Below are 27,112 nucleotides of genomic sequence, written 5' to 3'. Positions count from 1 at the left end.
AGGATTTGGAAAAATTGTAAAACTGTACCACTGCCACCACCTTATTCCCAGAATTCTGCCTCATGTTATTTTGTTCCCAGTGTGGTGAAAGGCAAATTCAGCATTCTTCTAAACCTAATGTAATTTTAGCAGATTTTATTGACATTGAATTTACTGGAATTATTTGAATTACTATAATTTTTAGGGTAGATATTATATTATGAACTAATACTCACCAACTAGGCAAATGGGCTTTCTCTAGTTGCGGTGAGCAGGGGCTACTCTTCGTTGCAGTACGCAGGCTTCTTATTGCAGTGTCTTCTCTTGTTGCGGAGCACAGGCTTTAGGCACGTGGGCTTCAGTAGTTGCAGCATGCAGGCTCAGTAGTTGTGGCTCACGGGCTCTAGAATGCAGGCTCAGTAGTTGTGGCACAAGGGCTTAGTTGCTCCACGGCCTGTGGGATCTTCCCAGACCAGGGCTCGAACCCATGTCCCCTGCATTGGCAGGTGGATTCTTAACCACTACACCTCCAGGGAAGCCCTCTTTTTTTTTTTTTTTAAATTCCACAAACATTCATGGAGCACCCACAATGTTCCAAGCACCATACTGGACCTTAGAGATAAGATTATATACAAACAGGAAACAAGAACCTCTGACAAAATCATGCCTGCATAGATTACAATAGACTGTGCAGAAGTACCAGTTGGTATTAGAAGGAGGAATGAGAGTAATAGAAGATATTTTGCAGGTCTTGGTTTGGAGTTGGGTTGTTATGAAAGCAAATGTGAACTTAGGAAGACCAACCCAGATAGAGAAGGGGCATCTACAAATACCAGGAATTAAAATCAGTTATATTAATATAATGATGAACAAATGATTTGGAAAGAGTCAAAGAAATATAGGAGAACGAAGAAATGAAGTACAGAAGGTTAATTGGCCACTTAGTTGAAGGCTATAAATGATAGGCTGAAGAATTTATTGATCTCACATGAAAATCAACAGAAACAACATTCTGGATTCTTGAAATGATTTTCTGAAGTATAGTCTTTCCATCTGTATAGAAAGTATGGGTTAGTAATGGTCTGGTATAGGTTAGTAATGGTCTGGTATAGTCTAGAGGCCTTGAATTGGAGTAATGGCTGTGGAAATGAAAACAGCATTCCTAAGGTTCCATCTTTATCAATCTTTTCTTCTTAGTTTCCTTCTCGGAGAACTCATTCAGTCAGTAGATGCTGCTGTCTAAAACTGATGACTCCTAGTCTGAATCCTTAAGCCAGATCACAGTCCTAATGTTCAGAACTTTTTATCCAATTGCTTCTAGGGGTTTGTAACTGGCCTCCCTGCCAATAGCCTCTTTATGGTGCCATATTGATCTTTCTTCACAACTTGGTCTTTTTAGTACCTTGCTTGAGTTCTTTCAGAAGCTGTTTATTGCTTTAAAGATAAAAATCAAATCTTTCACTTAACATATAAACCCCTTTATGATGAGTTTCCCTACTCCATCGCTCCAGAATTTTTCGTATCATACTTCCTATTCCCTTTCCTTTGCACATCCTCATTCCCTTTCTTTACCTGGCTTATGCCTCTTTATCCGCTATTCAGGCATTATCTCCAGGAGCCCTTCCCAGAGTCTTACCTCTCTTTGTGTATTTCATGCCCCCACCCGCCTAGGGTGGCTACTTCTCCTATATGCCCCTTGGTAGGGAGAATTGAATGGGGAAGGAGCAAGTTAGGATTCCATGAGGAGGAAAGAAGTTAGCAATGAAGTTCACAGTAGCATTAAGCTGTATATATACCTTGAAAATAATGACCGGCCAAAACAGAGGTGCTCGACCCTGCCGGCAGGTCAGAGTCACCTGGGAGCTTTTAGGGGAAGAAATGTGCTGCTGGGCCTTATCCCAGACTATGTGAAAGTGGGGTGATGGTGTAAGGAATGAGGGTGGATGACATTGGGACCTAGGAACATCTGGGGAGGAGGGAATTTGTTTGGTTTTTTTGTTTGTTTGTTTTTAAGATGTCCAGGTGATTCTTGCTTATAGCCAGGGTTGAAAACTACTGAGTTAGAGTATGGCATTCTTAAACTTATCCTTCCCCCAAAAATAGATACTGTGTCGACTCCCCAACCCGTTTTTTGCGTGGGCTTTCATCTAAGTACGATAGTTAGTATGTAATAAGCTAAATGTAATCAGTTCGTATGATCATTTAATGCCTGTTGCTGAAAATCATTCACTTTATTTACCTCTATATTTCATAGCCATCTGTTTGATGAATGAACAGATAAGTAATATTGGTCAAATAAATGAAATAAGACCTTGGATTTGGGTAAGGATGTAACATGAGCATTGTGTTATGTATTTTGACTTAGGATATCTTATATGAAGAATTTAGTATTAATTGAATTATCATGTGATGCATCATTGGCTATGAAGCTGTGATTGCTTATCAAATTTGTCTCTAAGTAAAATTTCAGCACTATCTTTTATCAGGTTGTCTTACTACTGTGGTATGTATAAGTTTATTCATTTAAAAAAAAAACACATTCCAAAGGTGTTTCTCAGCTCTGTTTCCTAGCAGCCATAACCTTGCCTTTTTCTCCTGATAGGAAGAGTCAGAAGTGACTGTTTACTTTGTTAATGTGAAATAATACTGGGATGAGTAATACTGAGTCATTTTTATGACTGAAGTTCTTTAACTCTGATAGTCAGTGATCAAAAAACAAACCAAAACACTTCAGAAGAAATCTTTTAAAATATATGAACGGTTCGTTCTTTTTCTCAACGTTCAGATTTGGGGATCTCATTTTCTTAAAAATTAAATAGCCTATTGAAGTGTTATATTTTGAGTATTGCTGTACTGTGCAATTTTAGATTAAGCCTAATACTAAATTATGTATTTTATTCCTTAATAACTATGACAGGTAATTGGTTATTTTCCTGGGGCACAGATTTGAAAAGTTTGAAGCGAGCTGACACACAAAAGCTGGTGACTTAACTTATGAATAAGGCTACCTTACCACCCTTCACTTGGCATTTTGATATAACTTGTTGAACAAGGCTACCTTACCGCCCTTCACTTTGCATTTTGATATAACTTGTGATCTCTACTGGTTGCCCTGTAAAATAATAAAACATTGTTTCTCTGTGACAAAAGTCCAGAAAATAAAGCCAACTGCTGGTACAGGTGATGAAAGTTAAGAGAAACCAAAGGTATATCAAAATGGTTCCTCTTAACTTAAAATATAAAAATTAAATATAAAACAATTATTCCTGATAATGCTCTAAAAAGCCATTAATCCAGAGCTATTTATCCTTAAACTTAATCATTCCTAGATAGCTATGAATCATTCCTAGACTGCTATGTGCATCTAAATACTTTTGTGTGCTTTTTAATTGTAAAAGTAACACACAAATGCATTGTCCTTGTACAAAAGTAAAACAACTTTTTCAAGTCCCCTCTTATCACCTCCATCCTCTGAGGCAACCAGTTATTATTTTATGTGTTCCAGGTCCTTTTCTGTTTATTTACCTACTTTCACACAGGGTGTATAATGGTGACATATATATGATTATCCTGTACTTATGCTATAGCTTGCTTTTGCTATTTATATCTTATCACTACATATAGGGCTACCTCGTGCTTTTTTTTTTTTAATAGTATTCCATATTATTAAAGTACCATAGTCTACTTAACCAGTCCTTTAAGTATGGCCCTTTAGTATATTTTTCTTTTCTTTCCACATTAAAAATAATGCTTAATGTACCTCTTGCTTGTGCACAAAGGAGGGACCATGCTTATGTCTCTAATACAGTTACCCAGAAGTGGAATTGCTGGGTTGCAAATTTCAGTTTTGATAATACTGTTCATTTGCCTTCCAGAAAAATTTGATAGATTTTCACTTCTCCATCAGTCTGTGATAATAAACATATCCCTATACTCTTGTTAGCCCTGGATTTTATTAATATGTAAAACCTTTTTCCAATTGTTGTGATAGACAACCAGACAGAAAATTAATAAGGAAATAGAGAACTTGAACACCACCATAAACCAATTGGACCTAACAGACAAATACAGAACATCTTACTGCAAAACAGAGGAATATATATTTTTCTCAGGTGCACATAGAGCATTCTCCAGGATAGACTATATTTTAGGCCACAAAACAAGTCTTAATAAATTTGAAAAGATAGAAATTATGCAAAGTACTATTCCAATCACAGTGGAATGAAACTAGAAATCAGTAACAGAAGGAAAACTGGAAAAATCACAAGTAAGTAAAAATTAAACAACATACTAGTAAACAGCTGATGGGTCAGAGATGAAATCACAGGGGAAATTAGAAAAGACCTTGAGACAAATGAAAATGAAAGCAAAATATACCAAAACTAATGGGATGGAGCAAAAGCAGTGCTAAGAGAGAAATATATAGCTCTGAATGCTCACATTAAAAAGAAAGAAAAAAAAAAGAAAGAAAGAGAGGCTTCTCTGGTGGCGCAGTGGTTGGGAGCCCGCCTGCCAATGCAGGGGACACGGGTTCGTGCCCCGGTCCGGGAAGATCCCACATGGCGCGGAGCGGCTGGGCCCGTGAGCCATGGCCACTGAGCCTGCGCGTCCGGAGCCGGTGCTTCGCAACGGGAGAGGCCACAACAGTGAGAGGCCCGTGTATCGCAAAAAAAAAAAAAAAAAAGAAAGAAAGATCTCAAATCAACAACCTAACTTCACACTTTAAGGAACCAGAAAAAGACAAACAAGCTAGACTCAAAGCTAGCAGAATGAAGGAAATAATAAAGATTAGAGTAGACTGAAATAAAATAGGGAATAGAACAGTCAAGAGAGAAATTGAGAAAAATCGATGAAACTAAAATATGTTTCTTTGAAAAGATCAGAGTTGACAAACCTTTAGGTAAAATGACTAAGGAAAAAAAAAGACAAGACTCAAATTACTAAATTCTAGAAATGAAAGTGGAGATATTACTACCAATTTACAGGATTAAAAAGGATTACAAGAGTACTATGAACAATTGTACACTAATAGAATGGATAACCTAGATGAAGTGGACAAATTTCTAGAAACACACAACCTACCAACCTACCTAATCTAAAGATTAATATTTAATTCAGCATTGTGAAATTTTCTTGTTTTTTAGTTTATTTTCATCCTTTTATTCTCTGGTCTCTGCTTCTAAAACTCCTATTCAGAAGATTTTGGAATATCTGGAACATCTTGAATTACTTTATATGTTTATTACTCTCTTTTATTCTTCCATTTTTTCTTTCTTTTTTTTTTTTAATTCTTCCATCTCTTAGTCTTTTGTGCTATTTTCTGGGAGAATTCCTTAATGTGCTAATTTCTCATTAGTGCCTGTTCTGCTATTTAGCCTAACTATTGACATTTTTATTTTGACAATTTCTTTTTAATTTCCACAATCTCTAGTTCTTTGTTTTGTTTTCTCATAATAGTCTTTTTTTTATTAATATATTTTCTCTGTTAGGTTTCTGGGGATATTAATTATATTTCTTTTAACATCTCCTATTTGCTCTACTAACTAATATAAAATAAGCCATAAATCAAATGAAATTATGCTACGGCCAGTGAAGCTTGTTTAGAAGTTATGAACTCTAACTTTTGGACTTAACAGTTGTGTGTTACTAGTTGTTTGACTGTATAACTTATATAGCCATTCTAAGCCTCTGTTATCTGTACTTAAAGATAAAATTTTAATCTCAAACTTCATTCGTAGCTCTTCTCCACTCCCCAGCATATTCGATCTTCATTCATTCATTCACTCACTCATTTCTATCAATATATTTTGGAGCTCCTACTATGTGCCAGACACAGAGAGCAAAACAGTCTTTGCCCTCATGAAGCTTACATCCTATTGGGGTCATAGATTATAGCTGTCTGCGACTCTAGAAATTTGTGGGGGAGACATGTATTCTAGTCTTTGAATACCTCTCTTCACCTCCTTAAGACCCAGTCTCCTCCAGGATGTTAGGCAGGGAGAAAGGACTGGAAATAAGATAGTCACCTTACTGGATGAGATTACAATCCTTTTCATTGTTGGCTGTAACTTCTGTTCTAAATTTCCCTCTATGGGATCAATGAGAATGAGTGATGGCTAATGAGGAATCCATTCTGGGAAACTCCCCTAGGTATTGGTAGTCTCTTGCAAGATTTAGCCACATCTTTTTGATGACCTTAGCAAGCATCATACCAACAGCCCTTCCAGTGCATGCTGCCATCCCAGGGTAGGGTCTGCCTACCCTGATGCAACCATGCCAGTAAGACCATCTCCCCAGTCTCTTCTCTGTTCCTCATACTGGTAGAACCGGAAACTCATGTGGAGTCAGTGCCATATTGGCCCTCTCTGCTATTGAGAGTCCCTAAAGGATGGAGGGCTTGAGGAGAAGAGAGAATAATCTCTTTCCATGAAAAGTGCAGGGCCCCAAAGACCAACAGCTTTATTTCTCAGGCCTTTTCTTATTTTGCTGGGATAGTCCCAGGGAGAGACCTGCTGATATGCACGAGATAAATCATCCTGTTTAACTAATGCCTCCAGAATACTAGCACCTCTGTACTCTTGATAAGCATTAACATGAGACAGGGATTCTCCCACTTTGTGCACACTCCGAAGGTCCATCTGCATGCCTCTTCTCCAAAATATTTTGTCTCAATCTTTCTGATTTTGCTCCTTCCAAGTCCCTGACCAATCAGCCAGACCATTCACCACTTCTCAGGGGCCTGTATGGATCAGTACTTCATGCCCTTTCTCCCTTTGTATAAAGTGAACAGCCACATGTGCTGCCTACAGCTCTACCCACTGGGTAGAGCTTTACCATCCCTAAGTGGGTCCGTAATCGTGCTCAAAACAACAGATGAAGCTATCCACCCGTGAACTAGGGCCAAGTTTTTCTCCTATGTTAGTTGATTATTGAGAACCCCACCCCACCCCCACCAACAGATGAGGAGTTGAAGGGGAAATTTCAGTGTAATGTACCGGGTAACATGGCAATCTGTTCAGTAATTTACTTATGCCCTTTGGACTGGCTCAGGCCTGATTCCAAATGACCATTTCCATGGTACCTGGCCAATCCTGTGACTCAGTTGGTATACTTGGCCTTGTTCATTTGGGGCGGCTCTAATTGCATTAGTCACATGATGTAACGTGGGCAGGTCCTCAGTCTTTACTATGGCTGCTAGCACACCAGGAGCTGCTGTTCAAACAGCAAGTGGTTTCCTGCCATGGAAAGCATACCTAGCTTCAGAACCCTAGGAATCTGCATTGAATTTCTCTTCCTGGCCTTGCCAAAGACGTCACACAGCATCTTTGTCTACCATAGACATCTCAAGCTTGATCAGATACACTGGCTCACATGGCCTGCAGGGCACCTGACACCCAGCCTGGACCTGCTACAGTGGCCTCTCTTGCTCTGGATCCTACTCAAAACTGTGAGCGTTTCAGATTACCTCATTAATGGGTCAGAGCAGAATTTCCATGTGCAGTATCTGCTCTCTTCAACCTAGTGCCATGCCTCTTTCTTAGTGCTGGGATGCAAGGTGCAACAATTTGACCTTTACCCAGGAGGGGAGATCCCAGAAAGCCTCAGGCCATTGGACCTATTAAAATTTTTCTAATATGGCAGCCCTTGAATTTTCTTGGCATGCATTTGACTTCCTAGACTGTCCAGAATACTTGTCATTTCCCATTCACCACATCCTGTTAGTATGGTGTCATCAGTATTCTAGACTAACATGATGCTCTATGGGATGTCAAGGTCCTTGTGGACTCTGTGACAGAGAACAAAAATGTTAACAGCCTCAGGACATGAAATGTAGAGTGCTGTCTTTACCACGTAAAAGATAACTACGTTTGCTCCTTACTAATGGTTATTGAAAAGAACACACAGGCTAGATTAATAGCTGTATACCAAATACTAGAGATGTGTTGATCTGTCCTAGTAAAGGTTCTACATCTTGCACAACAGTTGAGATTAAAGCTCCCACTTAAGTTTTCAGTGGTCCACTGTTAGCCATCACAGGCCATCTCGCTGCAGGAGGCACACAGATCAACTGAATGGAGATACAGTAGAGACTACCACTCCTACCTGCTGTAATTCTGATGGCCATCTCTGCGTTTTCTCTCGGTGTGCAATATTGCTTCGGTTTATTACCTTGGCCCAGGTGTAGGGGGTGAAATTTCAGGGGCTCCCACTTGGCCTTTCCCTCTGTAATGACTCTGAGAACTTGAAGGTTACCACCTACTTTTTCAGGCTTTTAAAGCAATTAACAAAAGCCAGCCAACTCTGCAATCCTTACAATTACTATTGCCCCCATGTTGTTCATTTGTCACCACTGCTATACATATGTCATTGCTTCACTGCTCCATCTGTACCCAATTCATATCTTGGTCCTTATCACCATTTTATCAATGAGTGACCAGTTCCAGAATCCCATCCGGTGTGTCTAATCTCTAGTGCCAGGCTCAGTGTCAGTGTCTTAGCCGGTGTTCCCTCCAGAAATCAGAGCCTGAGACGCGAGATAATTGACAGGTAGTCTCTTTTCAGGTGTGGTGCCAGGGAGCAAGGAGGCAGCTCATGCACACATCTAATTATGGGACCTTCTAAAGAGCCATGTAAAATACACCACACAGTTGTCTTCTCAAGGGTCTGAAGAGGGGCTTTTATCCACTAGCTCCTGTGCTCCATTAGTCAATGGCTGTCCCATGGGGTGTTAATCCCTCACACTTCCAGGCTACACGTGTAAATGCCACACTCGGCATCCGAGAAGCCAAGGGTGGAAAGCAAGAGGGGCGCAGCTGAGGCCAGGACCTGTTGGAGGCGGGGCTGGTTGCTGCAGCAACAACTGGAGTAAGAAATGAGCTGAGAAAACAGGAGGCCGGTGCGAGACAGTGTTGTTGGTCGTCAGGTTTTGACCTTAGCTGAGTTTCAGGGAAAAAAGGCAGAAAATCCCACTCAACATTTTGTTACATAAGTATAAGCGATCTTTACATGATACTGGAAGATCCCTGTGTACTTGAAATAAAAAGTCACCACTAACAGCACCAATACTCAGTTTTATTTGCTGCTTGTATTATCATTGCAAAAAGAACCATGGTTTTGATAACACCAAGCTTCTTAGTCTTTCTAATAGTATTAACTGATCTGAGTTGATCTTTTCCCAAAGTAAATTCTTAGTAAAGCTTGGACATACTGAAATTTTAATCCAAATGACTTTTAAGAACTCAAATCCACGTACAACTTCATTACTAACTTCTTTCATACTCATCTCATCCAAATGTAACTGCCTGTTTTAGTGTTGTTTTTAAACTTACTACTAGATATTTTAGAACTCTGATTCCTCAGAAGTTCCATCTTGTTAATATTTCAATCAGTGTTTCCTTTTTTAGTAAGATTTGAAATTCTGTTTTTAACTAACCTATTTTTAGTGAGATACATAGTAGTTATTTGTAATCTTGAACTCTAGAGTTTTAAAATGGAACATCGTTTTTTTATATTTAGAAAAAGTCCTTAAAATATTTCTTGTGAACTGTGGAATCTTTTTATACACTTGTACAATTTTAAAATATATGTTTAATTTATCAGAATAAAACATGAGAGCTACATAGGGCTAAAGATAAAAATTTTACTATCAATATAAGCCCTTACAAACATAAAGTGGAAAAAAGTAGGTTGGCAATTGCATTTCACAATATCCCTTGTAGAGGGCAGCAGAGAGCTTAGATTTTTGTTTTTTCTTTACCCATAATAAGGCTTTCCTAGCCTAAGTTCCAATTGCTTGTTATTGTTCCAGACAAAAGTAAATAAAAACAAATATCTGTACCAAAAAAAGTAATGATTATTCTTCAGCTTTAATTTATTTCTAAATTCCAGAATTCTAATTTCACATTAAAAGGAGAAAAACGGTAAGTAGGGTAATAGTCCTTTTTCTGTAGAGAAGGGAAACATCTCTCTCTTTACCTTATTCAAATTTTAGGAAAGGAAGCATTGAAGGCTCCATACAAACAGAAGAACAGAGGCTATAACTAAACCTGGTTTTTGGAAAACAGTAATTTTATCAAAAACTTGATTTCTTAAACAAAGCTGCATTATTATTTTTAGATAACACAGTTTTGTTTTTAAGTTTATAAACTCTAGATTTTCTACACAAAGAAAAGACACTCAACCAATCTGTGTTTCAATTGTAGAAAGTCATATAAATAATTGCTATTAATAACATGATCAGTAAAGTAAACCATTGATTGAAATAGGATCTCTTCTAAAACTTAAGCAGCTGGAACTATTTTGTTACTATCTTTTTATTTACCTGCCTATAATACAAGTAATCTCTCTACTGTGGTTTTATGCTTTCCTTCTCTATAAAATGTTGGCAGTTATTTAGCAAAACTAGCCTGGGACTAGGAGATTGGGTTTTAAACCCAGCTCTGCTCCTAACTCGTAGAATGACAACTAGCAGTGCCTGAGCACTGAGCTGTACAGACCGGTGCTGAAGGTGGTACACGGATTGTCTCACGGGGAAGAGACGTTGCAGCCACAGTTGAGCAGACCAGATTCAAACCTGTTCAGCCACTGATGACCCATGCAACTTGGGACAAGTTTCTTAAACTTTCGGAGTTTCCTCCATCTGTAAAATGAAGGTAATAATACATACTTCATAAAGTTGGTTGAATAAGATAATATGCATAAAGCTCCTGGCACAGAGTAAGGACTCACATTTCCTTTTTCTTTTTCCTCACTATCCAGTTTCCTCCTAAGAAAACTGAGGAGGATGAATTAATGATCACAAAGGACCTTTTCAGCCCTTGTATTTTATAGAGCATTGTTAGAGTCAAGATTCTCTCAGGCTCATGGCTCAGAGTGCTAACTGAACATTCCTTGTCCATTGTTGCTCTTATAGATGCTGTCTACAGTTGTCTGAATTATATTTAGACCACAAACCTGAACATCCAAAATGAAACTAAGATTTTAGGTTTGGTGAGCTGGGATTTTTCTACTGGGACTATTCACTATTAGACCCTACTTGGTTTTTGCAGGCTATTTCTGCATTTAAGACTTCTACCTTTACCCTTCGGATCCTTACTGAAGGAGAGAAATGAGAGATATCCTTTCCCCTCGTTACCTTGGTCTTACCTCTATCAGAACTAAATAGAAAAACATAGTTTGGAGAAAGACATCAGGTAAGAGACCATGAGAATGCCCTAGCAACTTCTTTCCTCACTCCCACTCTGCATAAGTCCTTTATTCCCTTATGAAACTAAGTAGCCATAAAGTATTGGCCTTACTTGCAACCATCTTTTAACTGATGAAACTAACTGAACCAGACTACTGGGTTCTTATTAACTCTGAGGGCTTAAGCGGATCAGCGTTCTTACCTGTAAAATTACGGAACTGGATTCCATGATCTCTAAGGTGCTTCCACTTTAATGCTGTGGAACTACCTACCACAAACAGCCTCTCAAGGCCAACTGCATCACGCATGTTGCCCAGGTGTGACCTGGTAATAAAGAATAGTTGACGAAATATAACCAATCACCATTACTTTTTTCAAAAGTCTAAAAGCAGAAAGACAAATTAAGAACATCATCCCAAATGCAAAACACATTGATGTTTATGTAAGGGCAGCATTCTTTCTTCCTGCAAGAAGTAACACTGTCCTGCGAACCTTAGTAAATTGTTTTTTATAGATTATTTGTCATTATAGTCTATGTCCACTATTACTCTGCTCTATTCACTCTTCAAACCTTTGTGGTTTCTCTTTTGTCTTCTGCTGAACTAGCACACTTGAGGTCTTCATTAAACTTGTAATCACTAAATCCATGAATCTTTTCTTACCCATCTTAATCTTTTTGTCGTAACTAACACCTTTTCTTCCCTTGGCATCTCTCCAAAGTTAGATCCTTGGGCCTCTTTTCTTTTTGTCCAGATTTTCTCCCCCAGGCATCTCATTCACTTCAGAGCTTCAACTCTGATCCCTGTGTCTCCGACTCCCCAGTCTAAATCCACCCTCTGACCTCTTCAAGTCCTTGTCCAACATTTCCAGGTTCTAGCTCAATAGTTTTATTTGCATGTTTTTCCACCACCCAAGACTCAGTATATCTAAAATGAAACCCAGAATTTTCTTTCAAAGCTTATTCCTCTGTATTTCTTTATTTGCATTAACAGTTACCCTTCCTAACTTTACAGTTGTTGGCATCTTTGACTTCTTGCATATATCCTTTTCCTTTCCCACTGGTCCTACCATAGGCAAAGTTCTTGATCCCTGACTGTGATTTTTGCATTATGGTTCCAGCCATCTTTCAAGCCATCTTAAACACCACCTTACAACATACCTCTCATTATCTCTCTCACGTGCTCAGTAAAGCCCTCTGCTCGTCTGTCTTTACCCACAGCCTGAGACGTCAGGCTGTGAGTTTGCTTTTCATGCTCCTTTGGGAAAGCCTTGCACTTTTCCCTTGCTCAGACCTTTGAAAAAAATAACATGACCTTCAAGGTACTGAAACAACATGTTACAGCCTCTTCCCTAGTGTCTTTGCCACCCTCATCTCATCTGCCAGAATTGGTTTCTTCTCCTGAACTCCTTGCTAGCTGTACAGCTTATTTTGGACTTGTCAAAAGCTGTCTTGCATTACTTATCTCTTCGTGTGGCCTAGCTTTACACAATGGTCTGTTAGCGCTTTAGGAGCGTATATGAAACCTATTTTTTTCTATCACCCATAGCATCTAGAATAGTGCCTTTTACATAGATTTCTCAGATTTCTCTGACCCTAATAAATCCTAATAGAAATGTTTTTGTAAATTATCAGCATCATATCATTCATAGTAGCATATGGTTAAGAGGAAATCCTACTTTTCGAAATAGAATACAGTACTTACTGTTAAAGAAGAAACTCTGCTTTGTTGCAGGCCTACCAAACCAACAGAAGTAGGGTTGCTTCATAGATGCAAGGCTTTGGACTAGAAATTGCACTTACGTAATATAAAAGCAAGGCTCCTGGATAATTAGGCTTTTCTTTAGTATATACATTTTTTAACTCTGAATTACAATTTTCTTAAAGTTGTCAAGTTGTCCATTCTAAATTATTTTCTAGGAAATAGGGTTTTATAGAAAAAGTATCCCTGTGTGCAGCTAAGTACTAAGAAAGGTAACCTAGATACGCAATTCATTTGTCTTTGGGAATGCTTTTTAAATCAGGAAAAGCCTTACAGTAACCCAGTTTCCTTTTCCCCTCTGGTCTCACTATAGAAATTCCAAACCTCTTGATAAAGAGCTTTCTCTGGCAGAGAAAGCGGAGAGGCCTAGGTGTGCCCCGCTGTCAGTTAAGGGCTGTCACGTGTCCCTCGGGTGCCCACCCACTAGACCCGGCCCAGCCGGCCCCGCCCACAGAGCCTGGAGTGCTGCTGGCGTCTCGAGCGCCCGCAGAAGCCGCTACGCCGGAGACGCTGGGTGATGGCTGCGCGGGGCAGCTGAGCGCCCAGCCGAGCTGAGCCGAGCCGGGCCGAGCCGGGAACTTAGCCTCCGGGAGGACTTGGGCTGGGGGCGTGAGGTACTCGGAAAGCATGGTGGCGCACGATGAGGTCGGAGGTCTCCTACCTATTAAAAGGACTATACGAGTCCTCGATGTGAACAACCAGTCCTTCAGAGAGCAGGAGGTGAGACTTGAAAAGCCAAAGGAAGGTTTCTAACTCCACGGAACTTGAACGATGTTTAACAGTTTATTAACAGTATATTGTTAAACTTAACTTTTGATCTCACTGAGTATTAAAACGTATGACTTTGATTTACATGCAGGTTTGAAATGTGTTTAGGAACTATTTATGCATAGTGTAGCTTGAGTGTACACAAACTTTTATACAAAAGAAAAACATTTTAAATGTATATGCTGTTCAGTTTGGTTAAATTGGTCACATTTCTGATGCTTAATACAGTTTTCTGTTTGGTTGGGGTTTTTTGGTTTTGGGGGGGTTTTGACCTGCATTTATTTATATTACCTAGTAAGTCTTAAGAACTGCTTTGTGGAGTAGGAAAATAAGAATCCCTTCCTTACAAGTTAGTGCTAGTGAACAAAATGCCATCTGACCTAGTGTTCATTTTTCTTTCCACGTCTAATAAGTTCATTGTGTGTGACTTTTGTTCTTAAGAAAGCAAAATGTGTTAAAATATTTCAGCCAACAAACCGTTATTTAGGTGCTTCTGCCCTCCTTGCTTTAATTACGTAAGTCGTACTTTTTTAAAGTCTTTATGAACATTTATCAAAATAAGTGATTTTTATGCCATTTTATTTAATTTTGATAGTTGCCTTAATTGTGGGCATTCTATTTATATAGCACACCACAATATATATACACTCCATGGTTATACTATATTATTATATTTCTTATCTTCATTGGGGTGATGGTTTTGTGGCTGTATACATATATCAAAATTATCTAATTATACATTTTAAATATGTGCAATGTGTTGTATATCTCAGTATAGCTGTGTATCATACATACGCACACCTTTTGGTAGTTAGAATAGCTGCCGTCTTTCAAAGGTATGCTTTTATTTGGTGTGATTTGGCTTTGTTTTTCTATTTGTTTGGTTTTGGCTTTTGTTTATATGTTTCTGTTTTCTCAAAAGTGGTCATCAGTGTAAATACTAAAACTGAACTAGTCTTTTGAACTAGTCTTTTTGTTTGGTATCAGACACCAGCCATGTTCTGGCATACCTTTATTCCAAAGATTAAAAACACCAGGAATGTTGTCAGGTTTTTAGCAACACAGCCTTAAATAAATAACTAAATTTGACTATTTCTATTACTAAGAGGAAAGGGAAGACATCCTGTGAGATAACTCATCTTTATCTTTTTATAAATAACTTTTTCTTTTCATTCTTCTTAAAGTTCTTGCCAGGTAGAGGAGAAAATTATTTATCTAGTAACCCAAATGAGTAAACCCAGACACATTTTTTTTGTGTGTCTTGATTTGGTTGACTCTAGAAGAGACCCTCCTGGAATATATTCTCTTATGTGACATCATTAGGAGAAAAAAAACGTTTTACAAAAAAACCGGGTTCACAACAGAATTTTTCCATGTTGTTGCTTTTATGTGCAAGGTACATTCCAGTAAAAGATTTGAAATTGATGTTAACAATTTTCTGTTTATAGATATCCAGAAAATATTTTAAGGCATAAAATCTGACTACAACTGGATTAGTAAAATAGATTGATTAAAAACTCGTCTCAAGTCAGATTCCCTATAACAACGCATGTGATTGCCTGGCTAAACTAGATAGTGTGGTTAAAAGGTAACCTAAGTAAACAACATAAATGAATATTACAGTTCGTAAAGTGAACTCTAGCCCTGGTGAAAGGTTGCCTACAGTAGAAAAAGTTCCTTGAGTATGTACAACTTGTTGGTGTTCTTTATCTATTCCCGTAAGTTTTCAGATTGTCTTTTGAGGAGGGTGTGTAGTTTCAGTATCTGTACTCGTTCTTTAAGCTTCTTGTATTTACCATAATGCTGTTAACAATGCTCCAAAACAAAAATAAACAACCACGGCAGCAAAACCATTATGAAAGCCTTATTTTGGGTGATGGTAAGATAGGTAGAGTCCTACTCCTCTCTTCCTTCTTTACCTCCAGACCCTGTACCTGCATTGTGTCTGCAAAGGGGCAGAGGTGGGCGGAATCCCAGCTCTCAAAACACCAAACCAAAATAAAGTGGCTCGTCTAGACCTCTAAAGACAAACTGCTTTTGGTTGTAGCTCACATGAACCAAATTCTAATCAATAAAGAGACAATTTTTTGTCCCTACCCTATAGGTGACCTGTGAATGCGTAGTTCATAACACTTTTCCACAAAAGCTGTCTGTATGATTTTTTTTCAAATAATGTATTTATCCTGAAATTCGTGAGCCATATTCAGTATTATGCCTTTACATTTCAGTCACACTTTTTGAGTTATTTTATTCATTAAAATTCTTCATACTTTTGAAGTAAATATATATGCTAAAAGTTTGTGTTGTGTCTGCCAAACATTCATCACATATGAACTTTTAGTAAGGCAGGAAAGTTACTTTTGGATCTTAAAAGCCTGTGTGAAAAGTACAAGGTGTCCTCCCACCCCACCCCCTCCCCCATGTACTTCCTGATTCAGCACTACTTTGGTACAGAGAGATTTAAGAGTATCATGCTGTACTCACTGAGCTAGCCAGGCGCTCTTACCAGACGTTTTAGATTAGATACAGCCCTGAGACTAACATCTCTTTGTGAAGAAGTGAGATTATAGGTGGGTTTCTAAAGGACTGTGGAACATACTTAATAACAAAATACTGCTTATTAGCATTATATCCTGACACACTAAAGAGACAAAATCCACATTTCAGAGTTTTAGTTTCAGAAAGGTGCTTTAGATATGTTTACACTTAATTATCTAAATCTAAATTCTGTAGTTTTTATTTTAAATATCACAGTTTTAAATTACCAGGAAATTAATAGTTGTACTGATCCAAAGATAAGAATTTTTTGATTTTATGTATTAAATTAGATATCAAATATTCTTTTCCTTCCAGCTAAACTAACGTTTCCTTTCAAATTCACTGGGAAGAGCACCTTTCCAAACACTTTTAAATTGAAATTAAATATTTTATGATTTACTAGGAAGTCAAATGGGTTATGATCTAAACAAGGAAGAGGAATTAACCTCTTTCCAAACTATGGAACAGAACTTTCTGACAACTGCTTTGTTTCTAGTTGGCGTTGGCATATCTTACTTTGTGAGGTAATTATATCCCCATTCAAACAGAAGCGTCTTTGTCCTGTCTTTACTCAAGAGAAAGGAATGCCTTCTGCCGCCTTCTGCCCATGCATGTGTCGCTTCAGTCTCGCACAGATGGGTCTGGTAAAGGCATCCACACATGGCCTTGGCCACACAGTGTCATTTTACTACATATCCTGGAGCCTTCTTTTTCGGTTCATTTAACATTGGCACATTAGTGGCTTTATAGTCATAGTTTTACTTTGGAGTTAATTATTTTGGCGGGGGAGGGTTGGTCTACAGCACCACCTCTTAAGGACTCAGGGGCCTGAACTCTGTTGGTTGCCCACAAAGTCTTCTTACCTTAGTGGGTCACATTCCCTCCTCATATGTGTATATACCTTTAGGAGCTTTAATAAGTCTAACTGCTTCTTTGAATATTCAAATCATTTAAGTTTCTTTCCAGAGGATTTTAACCCTTTCTGCCACTTTACTTTTAAATTATTCTTAGGGAATTATTTTTACTCACTTTCCTCATCTCTTTTTTATGACCGATCAATTCTTTGATTGGTCACATCAAATAATTCTTAGGAAAAAAACTTTTTTATCTGTCATTTTTAAGTGGTAATTTTTATATAATTTTTTATCGTATATCCTTCTGAAGTCTCATTAAAATTATTTTGTCAAGTATGCCACAATTGTCAAAGGCACCAAATATAAACAAATAATTATGCTCCATAGACATCATAAAGGATAGGCCTGTTCTGTGATCTGGCCTTCTTTATCTCAATAGCTGTGTGAGTCACCTAATGGTATGCCTCCATTTTCCTAGCAGTAGAATTAGAGTAATAAAAAAATTTGTAAAATTTTGAGGTCTTTGAATGATAAATGATGTTTGCTATACTATTATTATTTTAAAAACAATACATGTAAAATAATATGCCCTCTGAATTTGTATATATTTTTCCTTGAAGTTAATTAAATGTATGAAAGAGGATCTAATTATTTATAAATACCAGCATTTACATAGTAAGTGGAAATATTCCTAAGAAAGAATGTTAGTAATGGGTAAAACTTAGTATGCTCCAAGAACTGTTCTGAGCCCTTTAAACATACCTTAATCTTCATAACACCTTTATAAGAGAAGTTCTAATATTAACCCCATTTTACAGATGAGAAAACTGGGACCGAGGATGTTTCCTATCAAGTGTCCAAACCAGGATTTGGGCCCAGTCAGTCTGATTCCAGAGGCGGAGTGTCCTCTTAACCACTGTCCTAACTGTGCTAGAATACCTCCACAACAGGGACCTACCTCACTGCCTTTAGAGCTGACCCATTCCAATGTCAGATGTGTTCATTTAAAAGCTATTCTCTAACTGAAGTATTCAGGAGTAAAATGATAGAATGTCTGGCATTTGCTTTAAAATATTTCAGTAGAGGCAGAGATGAAACAAATTGTTATACTAAAAACCGCTGAAGCTGAGTGATTAAGTACATGAGGTCCATTATGCTGTTCTCCCCTTTTGTGTATGTTTGAAATTTTTCTAAATAAGGAGGTGTTTTTTAAAAGTTACTCTCTATATTAAGCTAAAAGCTTCTAAAGGTTTTTAGAATCTAATTGTTTGTTTTAATTTTGGGTTTTTTTCTGTTTAATGATAGTATGTTATGTTCTCAGAGTGATGTTCAGATATTTGACTGGCCTTTCTTATACCATTTATTATTTAATAAATTACTGTTATTCTTTAGTGTTCTTTGTATTTCAACAATGAAAAACAACATTCATTTTCAGAGTTCCATGTTTCTGCGTTTTATACTGTACAAATATCTGGTTTTTGAGAGGGCTTAACTTTGTCCAAACTTGTTTGAAATCATTACACCTAAACACACATTTAGTATAACTTGTTTTTGTTTTCACAGGAGCCAAGCAATAAAAGAGTTCGGCCTCTAGCTCGGGTCACATCCTTGGCAAATTTAATTTCTCCTGTAAGAAATGGAGCCGTCAGACGATTTGGTCAAACCATACAGGTAGGGACAAGTAATGTAGTGAGGGGACTTTTTATAGAAGCCTAAAATTTGCATTTTCTTTGAGTCATACAAACAGGTTTTTACTATTATACTTAAACATAACTTTCCTTTTTTGGAATGTGCTGGTAAGGCATATTGTTGCCAGAACAATATTTATATAACCTCATTATATTAGTTTGTATCTTATATCAAAGCAAGATCTTTGATAGTTTTTATTCCCAGAGAGAATTTTGACTGATAAATATTTAGAATACTGCTAGATAGAAGCTTGGATAAATGATTGTTTTATGCATAGAGAAATTCTCAGAACCTTGCTTTTAATTTGTCTTTCTATTTTTTTTTTAAGAAAAAAAGTAATAATTCCTGTATCCTCCAAACTCTTCTCGTTCACCTCTTTCTTTTCTTTTCAGTCATTTACCCTTCGTGGTGACAACAGATCCCCCGCTTCTGCCCAGAAGTTATCCAGCAGATCTACAGTCCCGGCGCCCGCCAAAAGGAGAAGCAGTGCCCTGTGGTCGGAGATGTTAGACGTCAACATGAAGCAGTCTTTAACCTCCAGAGAGATCAAACGTCAGGAGGTGTGCCATGCTCAGTAGCAAGACCATGTGTACTGGCTTAAACTAAAAAAAAATAGACCCTGATTCTGTTTTTTTTTTTTTTTTTTTTTTTTTGCGGTACGCGGGCCTCTCACTGTGTGGCTGCTCCCATTGCGGAGCACAGGCTCCGCGGCCATGGCTCACGGGCCCAGCCGCTCTGCGGCATGTGGGATCCTCCCGGACCGGGGCACGAACCCGTGTCCCCTGCATCGGCAGGCGGACTCTCAACCACTGCGCCACCAGGGAAGCCCCGACCCTGATTCTTAAACATATGTTTTGCCAGAAGAATAGCAAACTAATGCCTATGGCAAGATAAACTTGCATTTTTGTACTTGAATGCCATTCATAACACATGCTGAGCAGCACCTGAGATGGGGGATGGTCATCCAGTTTAACAACTCGGATGGGGTAGAATTATGAAACCTACGGCATCCGCTAATTTGAGATTCCATTCTGAATTAGTTTTCAGACGGAATCACTTTAAAAAGCGCCATTCAAAACGTCAGTTAAATGGTAAATACCAGTTGTATATAATTTTTGTTTCTCAAAGTGAGGAGTGATCTATGATGTTTGCTGGATTTTTTTTTAGGCAATATATGAAATGTCCCGAGGTGAACAGGATTTAATTGAGGATCTCAAGCTTGCAAGAAAGGTCAGTAAATAACTTTCTATCATGTGCCATAGTTTTTAAAAATTACATTTCACAAATTCTAAAGGATGATTTTCTTACCTTTAGAAGTTGAAAAGTAGAGAATATCTACTGGTGAATACTTCTTTTAGATGAGGTTTATTAGATGCATCTCTTCAAATATGAATATCAGTAAATCTATTTTGGGCTTAACATATACTTTAATTTCTTTTATGTATAAAATAGAATCCACACTAGTTTTACATAGTTCGTCATGCTTGCATTCAAGTACAGATCTCTCATCATGTTTTATTTGCTTGATCTCTTTGTGTGACACATTTCTCCCCTCTGACAGGCCTACCATGACCCCATGTTAAAGTTGTCTATTATGTCAGAAGAGGAACTCACACAGATATTTGGTGATTTGGACGCTTATATACCCCTGCATGAAGGTAAGATATGCTACCTAATTTTCATAGGATTCTGAACAGCAGTAACAAGTAATTTTAAATCTAAACTTGTAACTTAGTGCTGAATATTTTTTAAATTTTTATTGAAGTATAGTTAATTTAAATATTATATTAGTTTCAGGTGTACAGCATAGTGATTAAGATTTTTTATAGATTATACTCCATTTAAAGTTACTATAAAATATTGACTATATACCCTGTGCTGTACAATATATCCTTGTAGCTTATTTATATTATACACAGTAGTTTGTACCTCTTAATCCCCTGCCCCTATCTTGCTCCTCCCTGAATTATTTTTTAAATAAACCTATTGGCATTTCTGCTTCTTTACACTTCAGATTTGTTGGCAAGAATAGGAGAAGCAACCAAGCCTGGTGGAACAGTAGAGCAGATTGGTCACATTCTTGTGAACTGGGTATGTAGCAAGTTGTTGCCTTCAGATAGGTTTATACAGATTTGCCAGACTTGTCATTTATGATCAATATCACATTGATTTGATCCAGTTACTGGATTCTAAAATCAGATAAATAAGGCGTTAAAACTGAACAAATTTACATAGCTGTAGAAGTTATAGTCTCTGTTTAAAAAATATTTCATGAATGATGCAGTTTCATTTGTTTGAAGAATATGTTCCTCCTTAGACAGAATTCCCACATTATATACCATCAGTTATCTGTTTTATTCTCTCAGTTAACATTTGAGTGCCTGCCAGATGCCAGCCACTGTTCTAGGAGGGGTGACTAGAGATTCAGTGATAAAAGATGGTCTCTGCATTTATAGTCAAGTGAGAGAACAAGCAGTAAATAACCAGTCTCAAGGCTGTTGAAGAATGTGAGAGAGGAGGGCTCAGGTGTCCTGGGAATACAGGAGACCAGCATGTAACTGAGGCTGGGGAAGTAGGAGGCATGAGTCTTTGTTTGGATTTAGCCATATTAGGGAAATTGAAAAAGGGCATTCTCAGATTGGCCCGAAATACTATCCAACCCCCATTATCACCTGCAGGAGAATTTTCACAGCTTGTTAAAACTTTCAAGAATAGCTATAAGTATTCTATGGTAAATTATGTTGGTTTTTCAAATGTTAAACTGATTCTGAACTACTGTGATAAACCTCAAAGGATCATATAATAAGCTTTTGATTAAAAAAAAGAATAGCTATAAGTTTTCTATTTTGTGTCCACAGTCTTACTAATGGACTAAATTGTAACAGGAACTCATTATACTTTGTTTTCTCTTATTACTCTTCAGTTGCCAGGCTTGAATGCCTACAAAGGCTACTGCAGTAACCAGCTGGCAGCCAAAGCTCTTCTTGATCAAAAGAAACAGGATCCAAGAGTCCAAGACTTCCTCCAGCGATGTCTTGAGTCTCCCTTCAGTCGAAAACTAGATCTTTGGAGCTTCCTAGATATTCCTCGAAGCCGCCTCGTTAAATACCCTTTACTGTTGAAAGAAATTCTTAGACACACTCCAAAAGACCACTCTGATGTTCAGCTTCTGGAGGAAGCTGTAAGTAGTCCAATAAGTGATTCTTACGTTTTTCAAGTTTACATATTAGCTTGCCTGAGAAAGATATACAATGATACTCTCACACTGTCTGCATGTTGAATCAGCACAGTGAAGTTTTCTGTAGTCGTTTTAAGTTCTCGTATGTTACTGCACTGTGCACTAATAAAGAGATGTGTAATACATAACACATTTTATATTTATATTTTAGTTAGAAGACCGGATTCTAATCTGATCTCTTCCATCAGCTAGCTGTGTGACTTTGGGCAAATCACCCATTTGGCTGAGGCTGTAAAATGAAGGGACGGCTGAATTACCCGATTTCTAGAGTCCCTTCAAGCTTTAACATTTTATCATTTTAATGTGACGTTTTAGTCCTGTAGGGAAACAGGACTAAAATAAACTAATATGCTGAAAATGCTACATTGATTTTTTTTTTATTATTTTTAGATATTGATAATACAAGGAGTTCTCTCTGATATCAACTTGAAGAAAGGTGAATCAGAATGCCAGTATTATATTGACAAGCTGGAGTATCTGGATGAAAAGCAGAAGGACCCTAGAATTGAAGCTAGCAAAGTATTGCTTTGCCATGGGGAACTGAAAAATAAAAATGGACATGTAAGTGCATTTGGACACTAACATATGAAATGAGCAGTTACTGCCCTTTTCTCACTGTTTAATTTTTTTCCACATTGATTATGAAGCAGGTTTATAAAATAAACTCATCACATACTGAAAGAAGGTAACTGGATTTTATGTTACCAGCTTTGGTAAAGCAAACATTTGGTTTCTGTCATTACCGAATAAGTTAAATGTCTTGGTGGAGAATCAGTAATCATTTATTTTTTAGTTTTGAAGCATAAATCAACTTGTTTGGTTAGGGGTTCCTTTCTAAATAAATTATTAGTTTTATGATGTTCAATAAAAAAGCATATCCTTCAAAAAAACTTTTTGCAGAGTTTATAGTAATAGAAGTAGTTTTTAGCACTACTAAACAAATTTTTGTAGCAGATTGAATGAGAGCAAACTTATTTTTTAAATCTTAATTACAAAGGTACCTGCTAGAACTAAGTATAAGCATGGGATGGTATTTTTATTTCATTACGTGCTTTTCAGAAGCCCAATTTGTAAGTTGAGGTTCTTTTTTGGAAAAGAGTTAATCTTTCATCTCTGATTTCTATCATGAGGCCTCATTGTTCTATAAAAGCTTAAATTTATGTGGGACAAAACAGAACAATTAACATTTTTACCAGCTTACATTTTTAAATTCTCACCCTGTTAGAAGACTGTGGTGTATAGTCCTGGTGTTTCCAGTCACGTTACCACCGACAGTCAGGTCTTTGTGGTGCATAGCGTTTGCTCAGCTGCTGCTGAATCTAATGTTACACACGGATAAAAAAGTTGCATATAGTCTGTGATGACAAAAGCTCTCCGAGGAGAACATACATAACTTTAAAATCACCATCGTTATGAAGTCATTTGTAAGGGGGATCTTAGTAAATCAATTTGATGAAATTAGTAAGATCAAATTAAGTTGTTTTTACAATGGATTTCAGTCAACTTAAAGTCACAAAGTTCCATATTTAGGAAGCATTTTTTTTTCTCATTTCTCCAGAAACTCTACATTTTCCTGTTTCAAGACATCTTGGTTTTGACTCGGCCTGTTACACGAAACGAGCGTCACTCCTACCAGGTTTACCGGCAGCCAATCCCAATCCAGGAGCTGGTCTTGGAAGACCTGCAGGATGGAGATGTGAGGATGGGAGGGTCCTTTCGAGGGGCTTTCAGCAATTCAGATAAAGGTAAAAATACACGCTTTAAAATAGTTTCAATAATCATAAACTCAGTTTTAATCTATAAGAATTCTGTCCCCACACAAAAAACTAACAATGAAATGGGTTCCATCATCCTATACCTATTACACTCCTTGAGTTGGCAGGTGCTGTGCTGCTCTGACACCAGCACATGTACCTAATAAGTAACATCTAGGCACTATGTAATGTATCTGCCTAACATGTGCATGCTGTATAAATACCAGCACCCATATTCACTTTATCTAGAATAAACTTTTTAAGTCTGATTTCCATTTTTTAATTTTTCTTTTTCTAGCTAAAAATATCTTTCGAGTTCGCTTCCAAGACCCCTCTCCAGGCCAGTCCCACACTCTACAAGCCAATGATGTGTTCCACAAGCAGCAGTGGTTCAATTGTATCCGAGCTGCCATGGCCCCTTCCCGACAGGCTACCAGCCCCTCCGAGCTGCAGGGCTTGCCGGAGCCCCACGAGGAGTACGGAGAGAACTGCCCCCCTGCCAGCAATGCCAGGGCCCAGAGACGGGCGTCCACGGCATCCAGCGTGACTCAGGTGGAAGTTGATGGAGACGCTTCCGAAAGTGGCACCCCGGTGCACACAGCAGACAATACTAAGGGCACAAAAGCGCCCCGAGCCCAGGCTGGCCTCCGAAAAGCCAGGGACAAAGCCCAGGTCGGTGGCAAGCGGAAAGAGACACTGGTGTAAAGGAAGCTCTGTGGTAACCGGGGGAGAGACTTTATTTATAACTGTGTACAGTTGTTCTTTCTTGTAATGTGAGTATGGGAGCGTTGCAGGGTTACTTAATACCAGTCTTCACATTTTCTGTGTTTTTGGTTGGGTTTTGGTGGTGGTTTTTTATTTTTTAATTTTTTTTAATGGCAGCTAAAGATATATATGCAGATTACTGTTAAACTGCAGTGTTGTTTTTTTTTTCCTCAGATCATCTAGAACATGTAAGTCTGGTATTTTTAATCAAATGAAATACTTATGAAATGGGTTTTCTCTTCATTCTGCATTCATCGTGACTTTTTTTTTTTCTTTTTCTTTTTTGCGTTATGCGGGCCTCTCACTGTTGTGGCCTCTCCCGTTGTGGAGCACAGGCTCCGGACGCACAGGCTCAGCGGCCATGGCTCACGGGCCCAGCCGCTCCGTGGTATGTGGGATCTTCCCGGACCAGGGCACAAACCCGTGTCCCCTGCATCGGCAGGCAGACTCTCAACCACTGCGCCACCAGGGAAGCCCCATCACTTTTTAATACCAATTGTGATGTTTATAATATTGGCCAAAGCTTAAAATTTTGCAAATACAAGGATTTTACCAGTGTTTATTTGATAAACTTTGCATGCAGAATTTGAAATTTTAACATCGGCATCTAAGATCTACTTGGAATATATGTTTGCAATATTTCAGAATTTATGTTGAAACATAAGTTCCTTGGAAAAACAAAACTTAATAGGTTTTCCATTTTACCAACTGGAATGCTTTTTATTAGTTTGTTTTTCACTGCACATTCCTCATTTTTCATTGATTTAACCTGCCAATTATTTAATTTTTTCATTGTAAAGTAGTTTTTAGTATTTGCTTTTATTTTTTTACTTTGATGCCTTTTCAAATTGGCATGTCTTTAAAGTGTTTTTCTTCCTTGATTAAAAATGTGTGTGTGTGTGTGTGTGTGTGTGTGTGTGTGTGTATTTTTTTAAATCATATTAACTTTACCAAGTGAAATCAAGCCATACTGTTTTTGAGCCAGTTAAGAAAATTGCAATTTTTAAAGTGTAGTATTTCAGGGTTAGAACATACATGAAATGACTCAGTATATTCCGGACTACTGAAAGAAAACCACCTTAAGGATTTCATGGAAAGTTAATATTGTCTGAAAAGCAAGAGGGAAGGAAGTTGGCTGGTAATAAGTATTAAAAAAAAAAAAAAGAGGGAAAAAGAGTGTAGTTTTGTCTTAAAGTAAAAAATGTCTGGTTGTGTCAGACATTTATGAAAGATAGTAAAAGCTAAACTTGAGAGTGTGTAGTAAGTTGTAGAAGGCTTGAGGGAAGTGAACTGTATTTGCCTTGGTTTACAATACGTGCAAATAATGGGTTTGAAAAGAAAATGTGTTGAAAATTTGACCATATGAGATCAGTTTTGGCAGATGTATTCATAAGAGACTGGTGAATCTTTTACTATGAAATGTTTCTGTTCAAATGAGATCGTAGTCTTTAAGGCGGGGATGCTAAAAGCCCTATGTCATGGCAGATTTGTAATGGTTATCAGCTCAAGTAAATGTTGACTATTATGTGAACTATATTTGGCCAGTGGAAATGAAAATTGAAAAAGACTGTAAATAGTTACATCCAAATGATTTCTCTGTATAAATGAATTATACAATTAAAAAAAGAAAGTCACACACATAATCACCCTTAAAGGTTTCTTGGCTGGTGGATGTTTGGGGGACGTTTGCCAGAATGCGTTGGTATAGCAAAGGGGGTGATGGCAAGCCTCACAAAGTTCTTTAAAAAGTCATAAATACTTACACCTTTGAAATTCATTGAAAAGTAAGAGAAAAAGATTCAATTAGGTCAAGTTTTTTGAATCTTATTAAACCATTTAGAACACATTATAATCAGAAATAGCAGTTGAATTGAAGACAGCTGAACATCTGGCCACTTTCTGGATACAATAGTAAAGCTATTAGCAAAGCATCCTCATTAATTTGATTAATTTCAGATTTTAACTTAGGTATCTCAGGTTTCTAACTCTGGAAATTCAAAGTCAGTAGTGTAGATTATATCAGTGGTTGTGATCTGAAAAATCAGCAGATTTCTAATCATTTGTAGAGATGTTATAAGATACAGTCTCTTCCAGAATTACCTTGATCAGCCTCAAGTTGTAGAAACAATAGTAGTTCTAATATTGTTAATGAAATGATGTTTTACTGAAAACTCTAGCTTCCTTGGGTTCACTCAAGGGAAAAAATAAGACCCAGAAACTGAATAATTGTGTAGAATGGACACTCTTCATAAATTGCATCTATATTTGAGAACATCTGACGATTTAGCCTAGTAGTTCTCAAGCCTGTTTGGGCATCAGAGTCACGAGGGGTACTTTGAAAAAAATAAAGGTAACTGGGCCGCACCCCCTAGCTCCCCTCCCCCAATTCCTACACCTGTTTCACTGAGTCAGTATCTGGGGGGTGGGAGTAGAGGGCTGATAATTTATATTTGTAAACACTCCCCCCTAGTGATTCTGATACAGTGCATTCCTTGGGTCAGCACTTAGTAATCACTGATCTAGCCAGCAGCCATTATGTAAATGCTATATAGTAAGTACTGACATATATCTATTAGCTTCTC

At 37.7% G+C, this 27,112-nt stretch overlaps 1 protein-coding gene across 2 annotated transcripts in view; it reads left to right on the top strand.

The window, feature by feature from the left end:
- NET1 (neuroepithelial cell transforming 1) overlaps positions 1-25,704 on the top strand; it is a 52,902-nt gene extending 27,198 nt beyond the window's left edge. Inside the window, exons 1-10 of one of the 2 annotated variants that reach the window (XM_030836864.2) lie at positions 13,416-13,644; positions 18,648-18,755; positions 19,166-19,333; positions 19,941-20,003; positions 20,335-20,431; positions 20,788-20,864; positions 21,697-21,954; positions 22,402-22,572; positions 23,570-23,756; positions 24,064-25,704. In XM_030836864.2, the coding sequence (XP_030692724.1) occupies positions 13,552-13,644; positions 18,648-18,755; positions 19,166-19,333; positions 19,941-20,003; positions 20,335-20,431; positions 20,788-20,864; positions 21,697-21,954; positions 22,402-22,572; positions 23,570-23,756; positions 24,064-24,470 (1,629 nt within the window). In that variant the 5' untranslated portion in view covers positions 13,416-13,551 and the 3' untranslated portion in view covers positions 24,471-25,704. Of the gene's footprint in view, positions 1-13,415; positions 13,645-18,647; positions 18,756-19,165; positions 19,334-19,940; positions 20,004-20,334; positions 20,432-20,787; positions 20,865-21,696; positions 21,955-22,401; positions 22,573-23,569; positions 23,757-24,063 lie in introns of those variants that run through there. The other variant, XM_030836863.3, reaches the window with a different exon arrangement.
- Positions 25,705-27,112: the final 1,408 nt, after the last annotated feature.

Source organism: Globicephala melas, chromosome 2 (genome assembly GCF_963455315.2).
Source record: "Globicephala melas chromosome 2, mGloMel1.2, whole genome shotgun sequence".
Classification (NCBI taxonomy): Eukaryota; Metazoa; Chordata; class Mammalia; order Artiodactyla; family Delphinidae; genus Globicephala; species Globicephala melas.
The sequence above is the reverse complement of the archived record's forward strand: the minus strand, read 5'-3'. Positions and strand labels throughout refer to the sequence as shown.